This window comes from Seriola lalandi, unplaced genomic scaffold (genome assembly GCF_002814215.2).
Source record: "Seriola lalandi dorsalis isolate HSWRI2012SDOR001 ecotype SW California unplaced genomic scaffold, Sedor1 jcf7180002054916, whole genome shotgun sequence".
NCBI lineage: Eukaryota > Metazoa > Chordata > Actinopteri > Carangiformes > Carangidae > Seriola > Seriola lalandi.
In genome coordinates this window covers 1,681,484-1,698,867 of record NW_019525468.1, presented here as the reverse complement: position 1 = coordinate 1,698,867, position 17,384 = coordinate 1,681,484, and the positions used below count along the sequence as shown (strand labels likewise).

Sequence of the window (17,384 nt, the reverse complement as noted above, 5' to 3'; positions counted from 1 at the left end):
AGTTCCGTAGTCAGGTACTTCCTTCTTGCCACTCTAGTTTTTTGTGTGTCTGATGGATCTCACAACCATCGTCATCCCCATCATCATCAGTATGATTCCTGGACCTCCATTTTCCTCCTGCTTGAAGGAGCTATTTTCCTCTAACGGGAAGGAAAAGAAACAAGAATACTTTTACCCTCCTCTTGTTAGTTGAGATGGCCTCAAAAATGTGAACAAAAACACTTCAAATCTGATGTTGCTGGAGAACACTCTCTCTTTTTTCATTCACTTTTTGGATAGGGGTAGAGGGTGGTAATTGAAGGGGGGCTGAAAATTGCTTTTCAGTCACAGAGCGTTTCTGATGGCAATTCATTTCTCAAGGCTGAAAAAAACACTCCATTCTTCCCACTGTTCTTGACAAAATGTTTTGGCCTCTGGTTTTTATTTTGTAGTTTCATAGATGTGTGTTTGTTTTCATTGTCAATTTTTTTGAGAGACACAGCTTAGGTTTGGTGTGCGCTGTATACCTCAGGGGGGCTTGTTGAACAGTGATATGATACTAGACCCATCATACTGACTACTGCTACTACAATCACACCTGTAAGCGTCCTCAGCGGCATTCCTCTGGTCATTCATGACAGGTTTTCCACTGTCTCTGTGTGATCTTTTGCCTATCATGTTGCTCCTAAGGTATCAGTGATGGTTCATTTATGGCAATCGTGCATCTGTTCTGTACCCACATACTGTACATTAGGGCTGTCATAACAACAGATACCTCGGTACCAAGTCTATGCCAAAATTCATTCATTTTTTTTTACAGTACTGAAAGTACTGTAGATTTTGAAGGTACTATGGATGTGACTCTTCCAGGACTGATGAGGACAGTATAATAGCACTGCATGTGTTCTAGTCTGACATTAAATTGGAAGAGAAGAAGACGGCAGCTACAGTAAACAATAACAACAACATGTGGAATGGCAGGTGCAGCCGCAGATCCATCGCGACTTGTCTCAGTCAGTTTAAACAACTGACGATATGGAGGTGTATGCTTCGTATTTATTATCAAGAATCACGGAATTTCAATGATTATTGGTACCGAATACCAAATTTCTGACATTGTGACATCCCCACTGTATATACTCGCAAATCAGTCAAAGCTTCTTCCTTAAAGTTGCTCTGAACTATATTGGATGAATTGTGTTGTTCAGTCAACAAGTCCATCAGCTTTCAAAGGCAACCAGATGAGATCATGGTTGAGATGGTGGATTGCCTTCGCTGAGCCAAGAAGATACATAGTATATTGAGTTGGCTGCTCTCCCTCCTATCATTCAGATTGCAAATACGATGATGAAGCACATCACATTTGAGTGTATGACTGCTATGTCAATAATTAATAATGATGAGAGGAAACTGATGTGATGCACTTTACTGGAAGTGGGATGATGTAGTCTTTGGTATGTTAAGTATGTTAACCTTGCTTTATCCTTTTATTAATTTGACTTTCAGAACGTTGATGAGCTTGTACTTATTTTATTTTATTTTTTTATTACTCCTACTCATTGTTCACCTCCTTAAATCTGTCTGCCTTTCTGTTTTCCCTCCTCTTTTCTAGCGGAGTGTGGGGGAACCATCAAGGATGAGCCTTCTGGTCGTATCCTGTCTCCGGGCTATCCAGCTCCTTATGAGCACAACCTGCACTGTATGTGGACCATTGAGGCTGCCCCTGGAAGCACTATTAGGTCTGAGCAACACTCTTTCCTTTTTCATGCCTTCTAGTTTTCTGATTACATTGTTCTTTCCCAGGCTTTCTTTCAATCTACCACCTTTCAATATACTTCCAATTTGCCCCCCCCCCCTTTGCAGTGGTATTCATCACTTTCACAGGCTGCTGTGTAATCAATCTTCAGTGAGCTGCTGTTGGCCAATAGCTGAGTTACTACTGGGTGAGGGGAAATGCCACCACAGAGCCTCCAGGTTTTAGACTACACCAAAGAAAGTCAAGTGTTTCAAGTAAATTATGTCTTACAGATGGGTGCATGTTATTTCTTTTACCTTCACAAATTTGATGAAATGTAAGCAAGCAAAATCCTGTAATGGGGTTTGGCTCAGGGTTTCGGTTGATACCATTCTAGCCAATATAATCAACTTGAGCTTATGCTCTAGCACTGTATTTATTTACTATTATATATTGTTGATCAATATACATAGATATTAGATTAGAGATTTTCTCCATAATTTCTCGTTGTCATTGTCAAGCATCTTATCAGGGTCAGGTGGTTAGGACAAAGCAGCCCAGATGCCCCTTTGCCAAACCACTTCCTGCTGGATCCCTTGATGTTTCCAAGTATGTGGGATGGTGGCATTTGTTGAGTGTGTTCTTGAGCCGCCCCAGGGTATTGATTCCTCCACAGAGAGGTCATTACCATGTGACAAAGTCAGCTTATCACCCATACTGTGTTTTTTTAGGCCCCTGAATAGAGTTCAGCTGGAAAACAATACACATTCCATAGACATCTCTTTAATTTTGTGACTCAAGTGATGGAATTTCAGTAATAATTTCATCAGTTTCCACCACCCACAGTGATGTTGCTTCCACCCTGCTCTCTTTGCCTCGTCCATTAACTCTGCATGTATTCGTTTATTCATGTTTTTTTATCCATACATTAAATGATAATAGTACATTCATTAATGAATAAAAATAATGGTTTATGGATGTGCTCTGTCCTGTGGCTTAGAGGTAAGGGAACAGAGACCCATCATTTTCCAGTGATATTGTATTTAGCATTTATTACAACTGACTGAAATGGTCAGTTATTTAATGCTTAATACTATAATTGTTGTGTTAATGAAACAACCTGCTTTTCTTTACCTCACCTCTTCTCACCCACCGCAACCCAACAATACAAACTGTTTCTCTTGTCCTCCCCTTTCCAAAGAAAAAAAAAAAAACACCTCCTGGCTTCCATGCATAACCATCCAACTTGATATAGTATATATACATATAACATAATTCAGGCTTTTAATTCTTCAAAACCAAAGTGCACTATCATCATTGTAACAAGATGTGTGTCCTTGTGGATATTGAAACCTTAACCCTGGTGGTTTTAGCATTATTCTATATCCATTAAGCCATTGAGGACTGAAGACATGTTAAGACCAGTGTCAGTCATATATCATCATGCTTGTGAAAACTACCACGTTTTGACAGCGTTGAAATGGAGGGCCTTTAAGCCACAGCCATGGGACATACAAAGTGTCCCTAGGTACTTGCAGGAACAGTGTTCAGGATGCAGTGCTCTTCAAGGAGACTACTGTTAAATACATGTGAATGTGAGGGAACATGTGGAAGAGGAAGAGAATACAATAGATGGTTTAAGTGGGAGGGCTATAATCTCCTCTTTCATAAATTGGATTAACGTTTCCTAGAAGATCACATGCTCATCATAACAGAATATTGTATCTGTATTACATACATTTTTCCTATAGGCATCATTTAAGGGGACAGGAAGAGCTTTCTGACTTGAATAAAGTATTTAGTAATGCTCTGTAAGGCTTTGAATACAGCCATATTTAGTATTTGCTTGTTACATGTGCTTTTTAGTTTAAATTTGGTCAGTGTTTCGTTTCAAGTTCAATGTGCTGGAGTAAATCCAAAGCAATGACAAATGTGCTAATACTTTGAGGCTGTAGTGTACATAGTTTTTCGTCCACTGTACTTTATTTATATTTTACCTACATTGCACAGATATGTGTGGTTGTCTGCATGGATCCATTTGTGAGCGAATGTGTCTCATAGCTTGAACATCTGACATCACAAGTCCCTCATGATTGCTAGTTTAGGTTCATTAGTGCCTTCACTACCTTTGGGTCCCTAGTATTCCTCTGCAAGGTATGCTCCATATCCATGCCTTTGATCCTGCCCACGCAATTCATTATTGAGGTGAATTTGCAATGCATTAGCCCTGGGATTCTGTGTATATGAAATGGTGTAGATGAAGGTAGCACACTAATCAAACTGTACCAAGTTTGTGAGCGACCAGGAGTCGTGCCGTGTGACAGCAGACATCTCAAATGTCTATGGACTGGTTTGCAGATGATAACAGGATAAAAGGAATAGCAATGATAACAGAAGCAGTGAGCCATGTCACCGATGGTACATTCAGTAGTTACGGCTACAGAGATCAAATGAGGGATCTAGGCCACATTGTACACTGAACAATGAAGCCATATGTATTCTACTAAAAATTGTCATTTACTATTTAGAAAGAAGCATTCTCACTAAATTGACAGCTTCTCTGTTGTAAAACATGATGTACTTTGTGGGCTGTAATACAGTAGGGTGCCTTTTTGATTAACTGTTGTTCACAAGGCATTAAGAGGACTAACACAGTATGTGAAGAGGAGATAGACCATTGTTATTAGACCTGTGGTTGAACTCTGTCTATAGTAAAGTATTGCTTGCAACTAGCTGCTTAATTCCTCCTTAATTGATTTGCTGTTTCTTTTATCTAATTCCTCTTTCACACACTCCCATTGTACAGTTAAGCCAGTACCATGTATCTGTAATATTTAAACATTCAAGCCACTGATAATTTGAGATTATATACTCATCAAGCTATTCATTAGGAACACCTGTACAGCTCCTTTATTTATGCAATTATTCAATCAGGCAGAGCAATGCATAAAATCATGCACATACAGGTCAGGAGATTCAGTTATTGTTCACATTAAACATCTGAATCTCAGTGACTTTGACTGTGGTGTGATTGTTGGTGCCAGACAGGCTGGTTTGAGTTTTTCTGAAACTGCTGATCTGCTGGGATTTTCTCACACAACAATCTCAAGAGTTTCCTTAGAATAGTGCGTAAAAAAAAAAACATCCAGTGAGCAGCAGCTCTGAAGATGGAAAAGCCTTGTTGATGAGAGAGGTCAGAGGAGAATTGGCAGACTGGTTTGATCTGACAGAACAGCTACGGTAACTCAGATAACCACTCCTGTCAGCCAAGAACAGAAATCTGAGGCTGCAGTGGACAGACTCACCAAAACTGGACAGTTGAAGACTGGATAAAAGGTTTCCTGTCCTGATGAATCTGGATTTCCGCAGAGGCACACAGATGGTAGAGTCAGAATTCATCATCATCAACATCAGCAGCATGAATCCATGGATCCAACCTCCCTTGTGTAAACAGTCTAGACTGGTGGTGCAATGGTGTGGGGAAGGTTTTCTTGGCACACTTTGGCCCCCTTAATAGCAATATATCGTGGTTTGAACACAACAGCCTATCTGAGCATTGCTGCTGACCATGAGCACCCCTTTATGGCCACAATTTACCATCCTCTAATGACTACATCCAGCATGGTAATGCACCATGTCTTAAAGCAAACGTCGTCTCTAACTCGTTTCATGAACATGGCAGTGAGTTCAGTGTACTTCAGTCACCAGATCTGCCTTTGGGAACAGGAGAAGCATGAATGTGCAGCTGACAGATCTACAGATATGATTTGATACAATCATGTCAACATGGAGCAGAATCCTGTGGAATCCATGCCACAAAGTGCTGAGGCTTGAGAGCAAAGGGAGGCCCTACCCAGTATTAGTATGGTGTTCCTAATACACTTCTTGGTGCGTGTAGTTGCCTTTCAGAAACGGTTGTATATAACCGCAGTGCTTTCTGTTGATAAAGCTTGGCTTTTAATGGGAAAATCTATTGTTAAACCAAATGCTCTGTGCTAATCCAGTGATTTTGGACAGTAAAGTCAACATACAGCTGTCTCTTGAGATCTAACTCGCAGTATTTCCTCAAATCCCAAGCAAATATCAGTGGATCTCAAAATAATTTCTCAGCTGTTTTTTTTTTTGTTGTTGTTTTTTTTTTTTTTTTTCATTGTCTGGATTTGTCTCCAGATAAGATCATCAACACTCTCTTTGCTGCTGAGCCTAATGAGAGAATTGTTCAAATATCAGCTCTTAAATACTTACAGGATGGAGATCCTTTTTTGGGATGGACTTTTCCTTTAAGGAGCCACCTATTCCACTTTTCCAAAGCAGTGCATCACCAGTTAGAGCATTTGTCATGTTCTATCACAGAAACTGTGCCCTCAGTCTCAAATGAATGTGCATGTATATTTCATTGGGTTTGCACATCCCAAAACATGGTTTCATATGTATATATTTGTATGCGTGCATGTTAGAGAGAGTCTTTCTTTTTATACAGTGAAGTTATATTGGCTTGCCTGCTTTTTGAAGGTGGTATTTTTAGAATATGGAGTTGGCTGTTTTTAATAAGATTTAGGTTCAGGTTAGGCAAAGATTTGAGATTGTGTTGAGGGATAAGGAATGAATTTGATAAATGGATGGTGGTCATAAGTGAAAGGTTGTGTGTGTGTGTGTGTGTGTGTGTGTGTGTGTGTGTGTGTTTTCGTTTTTAACCACTTCTTTTATCTCTGATTCATTTCCCAATTTCACACCTCTTCCTGCGTGAAAAGAATTGTGAACTGTCTTTTATCTGTATGATAACACTACTGACATGTTATTACATCATGTGCCTCACAGTGCTAGAACTGGCCAAAAAAATTGCTGCTACCACAACTTGGTTCAGGTGTCAAGAGAACCACTATGAGTCGGTTGTGCTGTCTTCACGTGCTGGGTGTCTTTTAAAGCTCATGGTGTGGATGTGTCTCATCCTTGATGGACGATCCCACAGGGACAGTCCCACGGAGGCCACGTCCACACACATATCGATGAGATTGGCTCTTAGTGTGACACTTCCTTTATACACACAATCTCAATTAGTTGCAAGAAAGCAGCTGCGAGCGTATGTTTGCTCTACATCTTTCTTCTTCCTCATTTCCTCACACCACACACACACACACACACACACACGTCCATGCACACATCTGTAGCCCCCCCCCCGCCACCACCACCATCACATATATACTTATTTATCATCTTCATGCACACATACACCTACTTTGACGACTCCCCACAGGACTCGTGATTGCAGCTACACTGTTTTGTATTCATATGAGAGAGTCTCAGCACTCTCCGTTTCTCTCTTTATTTCTCTCATATGAATACAAAATAGTTAAGGCAGAAGCAAAAGAGACCTGAGAAATTTCTTCCATCCCTCTTTTTACCATCTCATCTCTTTGCAGCGATTCCTCTGACACTTGATTGAACTATTTTTTCTGATTAAGTGTAAAGGAGAGCCCTCAGTTGTAAACTTCAAAACATGGTTCGACTAATCATCATCTGCACACTGAGGCCCAAATTTCTCTTTTCCTCAGTGAGACATGCATGCACACACTCTCTCAACCTGTTGTTTTATTCATCCCTCATGTCCCCCTCCCCCAACACACACACACACACACACACACATGCACACACCCACTCCACTCCCCACCCCTCAAGCATTTGTGTTAAGTGCAGAAGTTATTTCTAAATGGACTCAAACCCAACCCCACCCCCACCCCACAGGAAGCTAACACTTCTCTTCCTAGGGCCTCTGAAATGAACAACTTTGGATGACAAGCTGTGACACATTTTGTTCACATTAAACAACTGTGAACTTTTACACACACACACACACTGTTCTCTCTTCCATTCAAATGCTAGGGGTAGCTGTGGCAGCAGGGTCAGTAACACAGGGCACACTCACAAAGCAAGAAAGAGAGGGAATGTCCATAAAAGAAGAAATAAAAGAAAAGTGCAGTCTACATCCCATAAGAAAGAAAAGCCTGTATGTTTTTTACTTGCCAGAATCAACATATTTTCTTACAACCTTCTCGCTTCACTCTTTTCCTTTCGCCATCATCTCTTTTTCCACTATCTCCTCATCCCACCTCACAGCCTTCACTCTCAGAAAGTGACAAGGAGAGATAGGCTATTTAGATCTTGTACAAAAGGAACCAATTATCCTAACATGCAGCCCACGTCCATCCTATACACCCGACCGCTCACCACAAATCCCTCCATGCTTCAGAGCTTCCTCTGCTCTCCATCAACCTCTTATCCTCCTGCCATCATCCTCTTCTTGCAGCAACCAAGCAATGATTAACGCTGGGCTTGTTTTCGTTCCCTCCCTCACCTCCCTCCTGCCTTCCCTCGGTGTACTTCTTCCTTTCCACCCACCTTTCCATCTTTCTTCCAACATATAAATCTGGAAATAAAACACGATGCCATCCGGTGTCTGGCAGTGAGAAAGGTTGCATTAGAACATGAGACCTGTCAGCACATCAGCATGGATCCAACACGTGACTGGTGTTTGACTCCAGTATTGCTCATGCAAATCCCCAGAACCGTCTTTTACGCTCACTCATATCCTCGATGCTGCCTCCACACACACACACACGTGCGCACATATTGTACATATTGCACATTAATATTCTATACAGGAAAGCACACACACGTGAACACATATTAGAGAAAGGTGCTCATTTTTGTTTTATTCATGCTGGCAAATTCAGTGAAACACCTCAGTGTCTCCTGTCTGGAGTATGGGGAGGTGGAGCGTAGGTGAAAGGCTCGTAGTACCTGAGGCTTTCATAACAGCATTTGCATAACAAGCATCCGACTGCCTGAGGCTCTTACATGACAGGGATGGAGGCCTTTGAACATCACCTTTGCTTGCTGGAAGTGCAGGATGGGAGTGGGAAATTAGTAGGTCACCAGTGAACTTTTCTAGCAATGTCCACCGTCACATTCAAACACTAATACGCACTGGATTCTGGCCAACTGTAGATAAATTTTACATTTTTGTTGATTTTCTAAATATGTGAATAGTTGACATCATTTTTGCAGAAAAGATATTTCACCTGAATTTGATGCATTTCTGCAGATTTAATTTAACCAATTACTGGCATACATAAAAACAATGAATGGGGCTACTGCAAAAGCTTTGGCACCTTGTACCTAGGAGCTGCCAAGAAGAAATACTGTCTCTCTACTAGTACATTTCAGGGTCAATTTACCAAGCTCAAGTGCTCCTCAACAGTAACTGGTAAAGATGGTTAATTTTTGGATTGAAAACACTGGTGTGGTTTGACACACTCTAAACAAAAGAATTGAGTGTCTTCTCTAACTCTTAATAGACTATAAACTTTGTGTTTTGATTCTCTGTGCCACGAGAGAAAACACAGATGTGTGCCTTCTTATTTAAGTTTGGCAGCAAATCACAGTAGGTTGTCTGCGTGCCTGAGTACTCAGGAGAAGTAAACAGGTTTATCTCTATGCATTGCTGTATTTCATTGAGCTTTGAATGATTATTGTATATCACAGGGTATTATCAATATTTAGTGAATATTAACAAGAGAACTGTAAGCAGAGGGATTAGTATTTATGCTGCATCTCAGATGATCAAAGTTGGAAACATGTGATGTGCTGCTTTCCAGAGATAGAGAGGTTAATGTGTGCCCTGTATGTACGCGTGTGTCCGTGCCTGCATCTGTTCCCCAGGCGTGGATGGTTATGTACGAGTATGTAATGCAGCATATCCTTTAACTATACCTATCAGTGTACATTTGCGTGAATATGTAGTGGTGCGCCTGTCTGCATCTGTTTGTTTTCCATGCTCTTATTTTACAAGCATTGCGACAGGACTTGTCGAGTAGGTTACGTACAGTATCCACACACAGCACATTGTTGAGTAGCCTCTGGCTGCTTCTCACACATCAGACAGTATGGGAATCGGAGTCTGACACCAATTATGCAGAAACGGTGGGAACTTGTTGCTAAACCCGACATATCAGTGGGTTGCTGTTTCTCCTCTGCATCATCTGTAGCTCAAGGCTGTGCGTGTGCGTGCGTGTGTGTGTGTGTGTGTAAGGGGATGAGGACACTAAAAGCACATCAAGTACCATGATGACTGGGAAAGAGATTGCCATTCAACTCAGTGAATTTAAAATGGTATTTTGAGAAAATGACTACTGGACAGATTTATAATAAGCTAAGCTTAAGCTTGTGGACAAAATAATAGAATCAACAGAGATTTACAAACTCCGCTCTTCAAAAAAAAATTAGCTTAAGTACTGTGTGAGGATTTTATTACAAGAAATGCAACTTCAAAACTAAAGTGATTGAAACATGAAGGAGAGTGTCAGGAAATTGCTTTGGGGGAAAATAGTCGTCAGTTGTTCATAATTAAATTGTTTCCATAATAGTTTCTCATGTTAACACACTGAAGTATTTAAATGTTCACATCATGGAGACTACAATACATTTTTGGATACATGTGCTTTGTTAAATATTTTTGCTTGAGCATTTCTCAGTGGGAAATGCATTTGAAGCAACTTTAGAGACAGTGTTTTCTTTGCTGTAATGATTCGAAGGAAAAAAAAAACTGTTGCTGTTGTGATAAATGCTTACTTTGTGTGTGAAGCATGTGAGTTTAGTCCAACACAATTTTTACCAAATACTTTCTTGATCTTAGCACAGCTTCATCTCAATGCATTCCACTGTAATCTTTTATTTTGAAGACATGCAAGACAGCAATGTATTTCACAGAACGAAAAAAAAAAAGAAGCATGAGTTAGTTGAGCTGATGTTTTATGATTTCTTGTAAGTATTTGAAACTATTGAGATACATAATACAGTTTGTTGTTAAAGAGCCCGTCCAAAACACATACTTACACATGCTCACACACAAGACTCCAGACAAAATGTCATTATGAAGCCGCTGCATTGAGGCTGGCAAACTTAGACACACACATACACAACTACAGTGCATTTCACATCCAGTGGACCACCAGCTGGCTGACAGCTGTCTAAGCAAAAAGTGAAGGGTAGATGTTTTGACAGCATCATCTTTCTGATGTCTAGACTGAAACTATTAAATGCCATGGCAGACATATCTGCTTGACACACACTGTGGAACATCCATTGAATGTTCTGGATCTGGCGTCTGTGATTCACTTTAAATGTTATTTGTTTCCTTGCTTTATATTTGGCCTGCCCTGTGTTTCTGTCTTTCCTCTGTTCTTATTGCCTCCTTTAATCACATTATTACCTTGTGTGCATTGATTCTTTTAAATACTCAGTAGTTTGATTTAATCCATTTATTTCCTCCTCTTTAGATCTGACTCATCCTTTTTTTTTTTACGTTTTAGAAATTGTGATTTGTAATGCTCAAAGCCTTGACTTATTCTTTTTCTTTTCTTCTGTTGTTCTATCATTCTATTTAATTTTAGCCTGCATACAAAAAAAAACAAAATACTGAACCTTGATCGTAAAACATGGAAGATGCAGAAGGTTTTTCCAAATACCCTAATCCGTATACCACCAACATTATGTGTCAGAACAAATGGAGTCCAGATTTTTCTCCTGAGTAAAGCTGTTAATGGAAAAACTGTGAGATATGGGCTAGAATTGCCTTCCATTAAAAAGACCCAAGGCTTGTTTGAGGAAAATGAATGCAAATAGGAGGTGACAATATTCAGAGCTAGCTTTTAATTTTTCAATGAGAAAATAAACAGTTCTTTGTCTGCCTGAGGTTGTTTTCTTTAAGGCTGAATTGTAAGGAGAGGTGCATGGGGGTTAAAGTCTTAATTCAGAGGGAATGTCATCTATCAGCAGTCATGGCCTCTAAAGTATCCTATTCGTGTCTTTTATAGTCTACATTTCCTGGTTTTCCACACGGAGGAGGTCCACGACGTGCTTCGGATCTGGGATGGGCCCCAGGATGGAGGGGTCCTGCTGAGGGAGCTGAGTGGTTCAGTGCTGCCCCCGGACGCCCACAGCACCTTCAACACTGTCAGCCTGCAGTTCACCACAGACTTCTTCACCAGCAAGCAAGGCTTTGCTCTGCAGTTCTCTGGTGAGGAAGAAGGATGATGGGAGGGAGGTGAAAGAAATGTTAAAGGAACATGGGTTAGATGGCTGGGTGGCAGCTGGTTGTAGAAGAGAGACAAGGTTTAACTGTGAACTATGATCATAATATTCTATCATCTTAACTGAGGAACATTTTCATGTCATGTCATTTCATGTCATGTCATCACTGATTGGTTCTCGTCTTGCTCCTTTAGTCTCCACTGCAACCTCCTGCAATGACCCGGGCATGCCTACTAATGGTACCCGCAGCGGAGACAGCAGGGAACCTGGAGACCATGTGGCGTTCCAGTGTGATCCTGGCTACATCCTGCAGGGGGCCAACAGGATCACCTGCACTGAGATTAACGGTCGCTTCTTCTGGCAGCCAGACCCTCCTACATGCACAGGTACTCTATCAACACGGCATGTAATCATCAATGATGGCTAACGCTACAAGCTACAAAACTATGATCAGAACTAGTCTGACTCCACCATTTCATATGATCCTATAATGTTCAAATTGGATAGGTCAATAAATAGACTGCTACAATTTTTCAAAATACTACACTGGAGCTCATTTTTCAGAATACTCCTGCTTAGGAAATACAATATATTTCTTAAAATTCTATGTGTAAATTAATGTGCCGATAAGATTTTATATAACACAATCACTTAAGACAGAAGAGAACAGTATAAAAGTAAAAGTTATCTTATAAGGTATATTATGCCCTACAACCTGTCTAATGCAGTGAATGGTATAACCTTTCTTGCTGGTCTGACTTTTGTGAAACAGGTAGACGGCGCAGATTCCTAATGTGATTACTTAACAGACTCCTTAAGTGAATCTCAATTGGCAAACCCGATTGGCATGTTCCCTAGACATTTCCTGAAGTCACTGCAGCAGACAGAGAGATCTGATTATCCTCTTCCTCAATAATAACACCGACCTCTCAGTCAGACCTCTACTCTTTACAATCTCCTTTTTTTTTTTTTAATATATGATCACACTTGGTGCTGTACAAAACAATGTGGAGTAATTAACAGTGGCAATTAAGACCTTGTAATTAATGTGTCTTGTTTAATTAGCGCTTAGCTTAATTAGTTTGATAATTTTTTTTGGTGAGAGGTGGGACAGTTCAGCTCCCTGACACTTACAGGTGAGAACGTGGTAAGCCAGTGTCTGTGGGCATTAGCTACGTCTCAATTAAGCATCTGTCACTACTACACCTTCCTGTGGGGAAGCCATACACCACATACAGCGGGATATAAAGCAGGATACAGCAGGACTACTACCACTACTTTAAAACCTTTAGAAACTTAGCTATTCAAGTCATACTACTTGTTTTCTGTTCATTGTTTAGATTAGCAGTTGGCTGTCACTCAACTCATTTCAAATGTAGCATCATAATGAATTTGCTACATGAAAGTAAAAAAAAAAAAAAAATCATTAATATTAATATGGCAGACTAAATCACTGCTTTCAAGTGTAAATAAAGACTGTTTAACTTGGAAATGATTATATATCATCTTAATATGATTTCTTTTGTGGTCCAATAGGTTTTTGGATTAATATTCAATAGCTTTCAAAATTCCATTGTTGTTTACTGTCGGAGTTACTACTGTGAATTATAATCAGTTGATCTCTTTTCAAAGCTCCATGCGGCGGAAACCTGACAGGTCCCAGTGGGCTGATTCTGTCTCCAGACTATCCTGAGCCTTACCCTCATGGGAGGGAGTGTGACTGGACAGTTACTGTCACACTGGACTATGTCATCGCTCTGAGCTTCAACCAGTAAGCGTCAATATTATAAAAGCTACAACAAACATTTTCACTGTCTAACTGAAGTTTGCTATCATTGCTGTGTAATTATTCTCCTCTATCACAATAACTATGTTTTAATTGGCAACAAAACACAAAGAAAACATTTTAAGTTACTGTACTTACGGCTAATCTAAGATGCAAATATTCTATTATGCCATGTAAACTTCTATTACCAGGTTCAGCTTGGAGCCCAGTTATGACTTCTTACATATCTACGATGGGCCGGACTCCCTCAGCCCCTTGCTGGGTAGTTTCTATGGCACAGACGTTCCAGACCGCATTGAGAGCAGTTCCAACACACTGTTCTTGGCATTCCGCAGTGATGCTTCCCTAAGCAGTAATGGATTTGTGCTGCAGTACACAGGTGTGTTATTTTTGATCGGTGAAATGGCATGTTTGTTAACAGGACAAAACTAACAAAACTATTAATCTAGTGGAAACTTGGATTTTATGTGTCTGCGTTAAAATTCTTTATAATCAGTTTTTTCATCTCCAGTGTCTTAGGATTCTGAACAAAACAGTGAATTTTTAAATAGTTTGTGAGGTTTTATCCCCTGAACAATTCACATTTAAAAATTCTTTTTCTGGCACAGTGAGAATGGATTTACCCTCTGCTGCTTATCGACCTTGCAGATTGTTTCTTTTTAACTTCGTCTTGTGTCTAGTCCAAAATGAGTGAGATTAGTGGTGTGAAAATTGCTTCAGAAAAAGAATGGGGTGCTGCAGCGTGCTGATCACCACCCTCCCATTTGTGCCATGGTCTGCTTGGTCTGCTTGGGCATCATTATTGATCCGTACCTCCTCTAGTTGCAGACTAACACAAAGAATTATGAAAATGAAAAGCTGACAGCATGTGTGCTAAAGCTCTTTTTGATAAGTGCTTTGGAGCTGCACAAAAGGCTTCTCATAAATTAGAGCAAACAATGTTGTGTTGTCTCATGTCTAAGCTTAGCTGACCGCAGCATGCTGTTTTGGGGGACCCAAATTTTGATTTTCTCACACGAGGTATTCTGCATTGCATTCAAGGTGCAGAATGATCACAGACATCCTTGACAGAGGGCCAGCTGTTTTAAGGATAACACGAAACATCTGTGTTTTCCGCATTTGTGTTTCAGACAGTCACGGGAGCGCCTCTGTGCCTGTGTGTTGAACCGTTTTCCTAACAAATATACAGACGCTGAACAAGGTCTAAATTAGACAGGGCATCTTCGTTAAGGGCTTTGCTTGAGAGAACAGTGTTAAATCTTTCTAAATCTCCCAGCTTCAATTAGAGCTTTTTAAGGTATCAGGCGTTGAACCAATTCCAGATCGACCATGAGTTCTCTGTTTCTTGGCTGGTATCCAGATGGGATTTGAACTGTACAAGCCACTCAACTGATCTTCAAATGTTTATGCGATGCAGCTCTGCGATTCATTTGCAAACTGTACATAAAGACGGGGTGAAACACAATCTTTTGGTGAGACATCGTTACAGAGCCTTCCCCTTAACTCACTCCCAGCACTGCAGTGTGTGTTAATACAGTGTGTGATATTGTATGGCCAATCTGGTAGAGCAGATGGACCCAGTGTGTGGCTTCGAAAAACTCCCTCTCCCCACTTCCAATTCTCCACACTAATGAACCATAACCAAATAATACATAAATTACCTCCTCGGTTTCAGACAAACAACATGGCACAAAAGCATGTTTGGCTGCAGGTTTGGGTCTGTTTGGTGAGGAAGCAGCAATTGACGAGTTGGCCCAGCTAGTATTTGGTCGGTCCGCCACTGAAAATTGCATTACAAAATCAGCCTGAGGTGCTTTTTAGCCTCTTTATCATGCAATTGTCAGGTTTTTCTGTTTGCGTGTGTCTGGCTGTGTCTGATTGGGCAACAATTTGGCAGAAACTTTCCATGCCTGAGCCACATTTGAACACACATAGACACAGACATGGGTAGACCAACACAGACAAAACACACATACAGGCATCTCCACACTCACATCTGTCTAATCCAATAACGTCACAAATGCCTCGGCTCATTTTCACTTCACATCACATCACCTAAACTCCTTTGAGTATTTTCCAAAACAGATGATGCCACTCGTCCATTTTCTCTCACACCCACAAATGTCTCAAGGCAAGGCTGACTAAATCAGCCGTCTTCACCGTGGCAACCGACCTCCGAGTCCTCACCACTAGCTTGTGTCTGGGGCCAGTACACACCCGGTGCCCGGTACATCCGTCACGCCTCCACTGTCTGTTGCCAGGTGCACAGGTTTAATGATGGTGGCGACAAGGGAAGGTTTAGGTCTAAATCAGCCCATGAAAGGGCTCAACCTGTCTGGAACAGGTGTCCTGGGTGACAGACAGACAGGCCACATGGCTGGCCTCAGCATTCTGCTCAGCCATGAAGGGCAGCATCCTGCCTGGTCAGCAGGTCTCCAGCTCTCAGTTTATGTATTCATCCAAGGTGCCTCATACACATTATATCATCGATAAATAATTAAAACTTTACTAAGGTATAGACCTTGTTATAATTATAGTAGACACAGAATATTATGCAGGAAATATGTCTGTTGTTTTATAGCACAGACATTTTCTCATTTCAAATGTATCTTCACAAAAAGAAAAAAATTTTTGCTGGCGCTCCTCCTGTTGGGTACCATTCACATTCATGGTGCGACTTGAACCCTTCTGTAAATGAGCAGATGGTGGAACAAAGAAAACATGTAAAAAATCACTTCCGATACGTTGTACCTCTTCAGTAATGTTAGACAGAAAAATCAAAACAGAAAAGTGTTTCCAAGGAATCTAACATTTTAACTCTGAGACCGGGAACATTATAGCTCTTGTCTCAAAGACTTGCTGACATCCCTATTGACCTTCACAAATGATTGTTTTTAAAATATGAACTTTTTTTATTTTTCGGAATTTCAATTTTTATTTGTTTTTGAATGGCTTGGCACATGGCTATTGTCTCCAGGATACAGGACTCATGGCGCATTTTTTTATATTATGAAGGCAGACTCCAATACATAAACTTAGATAAAGATAAACAAATAAATGATCCAGATCGATCCTGAAGGAAAAAAAACTAAACAAAACAGAATGAAACAATAACAGAGGGAACGCATCTCATATAAACTGTGTATCTTGTGTCATACTGCAGGATCACATAGCCAAAGAGGAGACTGATATCTATTTCGACCTATCGTCCATTTTACTGTAAGCCCAGAACCGGTCCCAATGATACTCCCATTCCTCCTGATCACCACTTATTCTACTAAGCTTACATTCATAAGATGATATTTTTCCACAATTGCACTAACCCTCTTTCAGTTCTGGAGCCGGGAGTTTTCTACCAATGCCTTAAAATAACTTTAAAGACTTTTATATATATTATAGCCACAATAATAACAGAAAATGTACTTCAGTATGTTTCTGAATCAAACCAGCTACTTAAAATTCGTAATACCTCGAACCAAAGTGGTCTGACTAAAATACATTCCCATATAAAGTGCAGAAAAGTTCCTATTTCAGTTTTACCTTTCCAAGACAAATCATTGTTCAACAACTTCATTCTGTGGAATCTCAATGGAGTGTGATAGTATCTATGCAGTATTTTATACTGTGTGAACTTTCCCCCTCGCTACTCTCACTTGCCACATCCAGCCACAATTTTAGAACATTTATCTCATTCAATTTCTTTTCTCCGAGAAGAAAGACGGTGAGTTGTAAGTTGACGTTTTACTGACAAAAGAAAAAATTTGACTCATCTTCCTTTTTGTATTTGTGTGTGTG

General features: G+C 40.4%; 1 protein-coding gene across 1 annotated transcript in view; it reads left to right on the top strand.

Moving 5' to 3' along the window:
* Positions 1-17,384, top strand: part of csmd2 (CUB and Sushi multiple domains 2) — a 220,733-nt gene that overhangs the window by 137,847 nt on the left and 65,502 nt on the right. Inside the window, exons 26-30 of the mRNA XM_087169817.1 lie at positions 1,592-1,718; positions 11,587-11,789; positions 11,998-12,189; positions 13,436-13,574; positions 13,781-13,968. Coding sequence (XP_087025943.1) covers positions 1,592-1,718; positions 11,587-11,789; positions 11,998-12,189; positions 13,436-13,574; positions 13,781-13,968 — 849 coding nt within the window. The remainder of the gene's footprint in view (positions 1-1,591; positions 1,719-11,586; positions 11,790-11,997; positions 12,190-13,435; positions 13,575-13,780; positions 13,969-17,384) is intronic.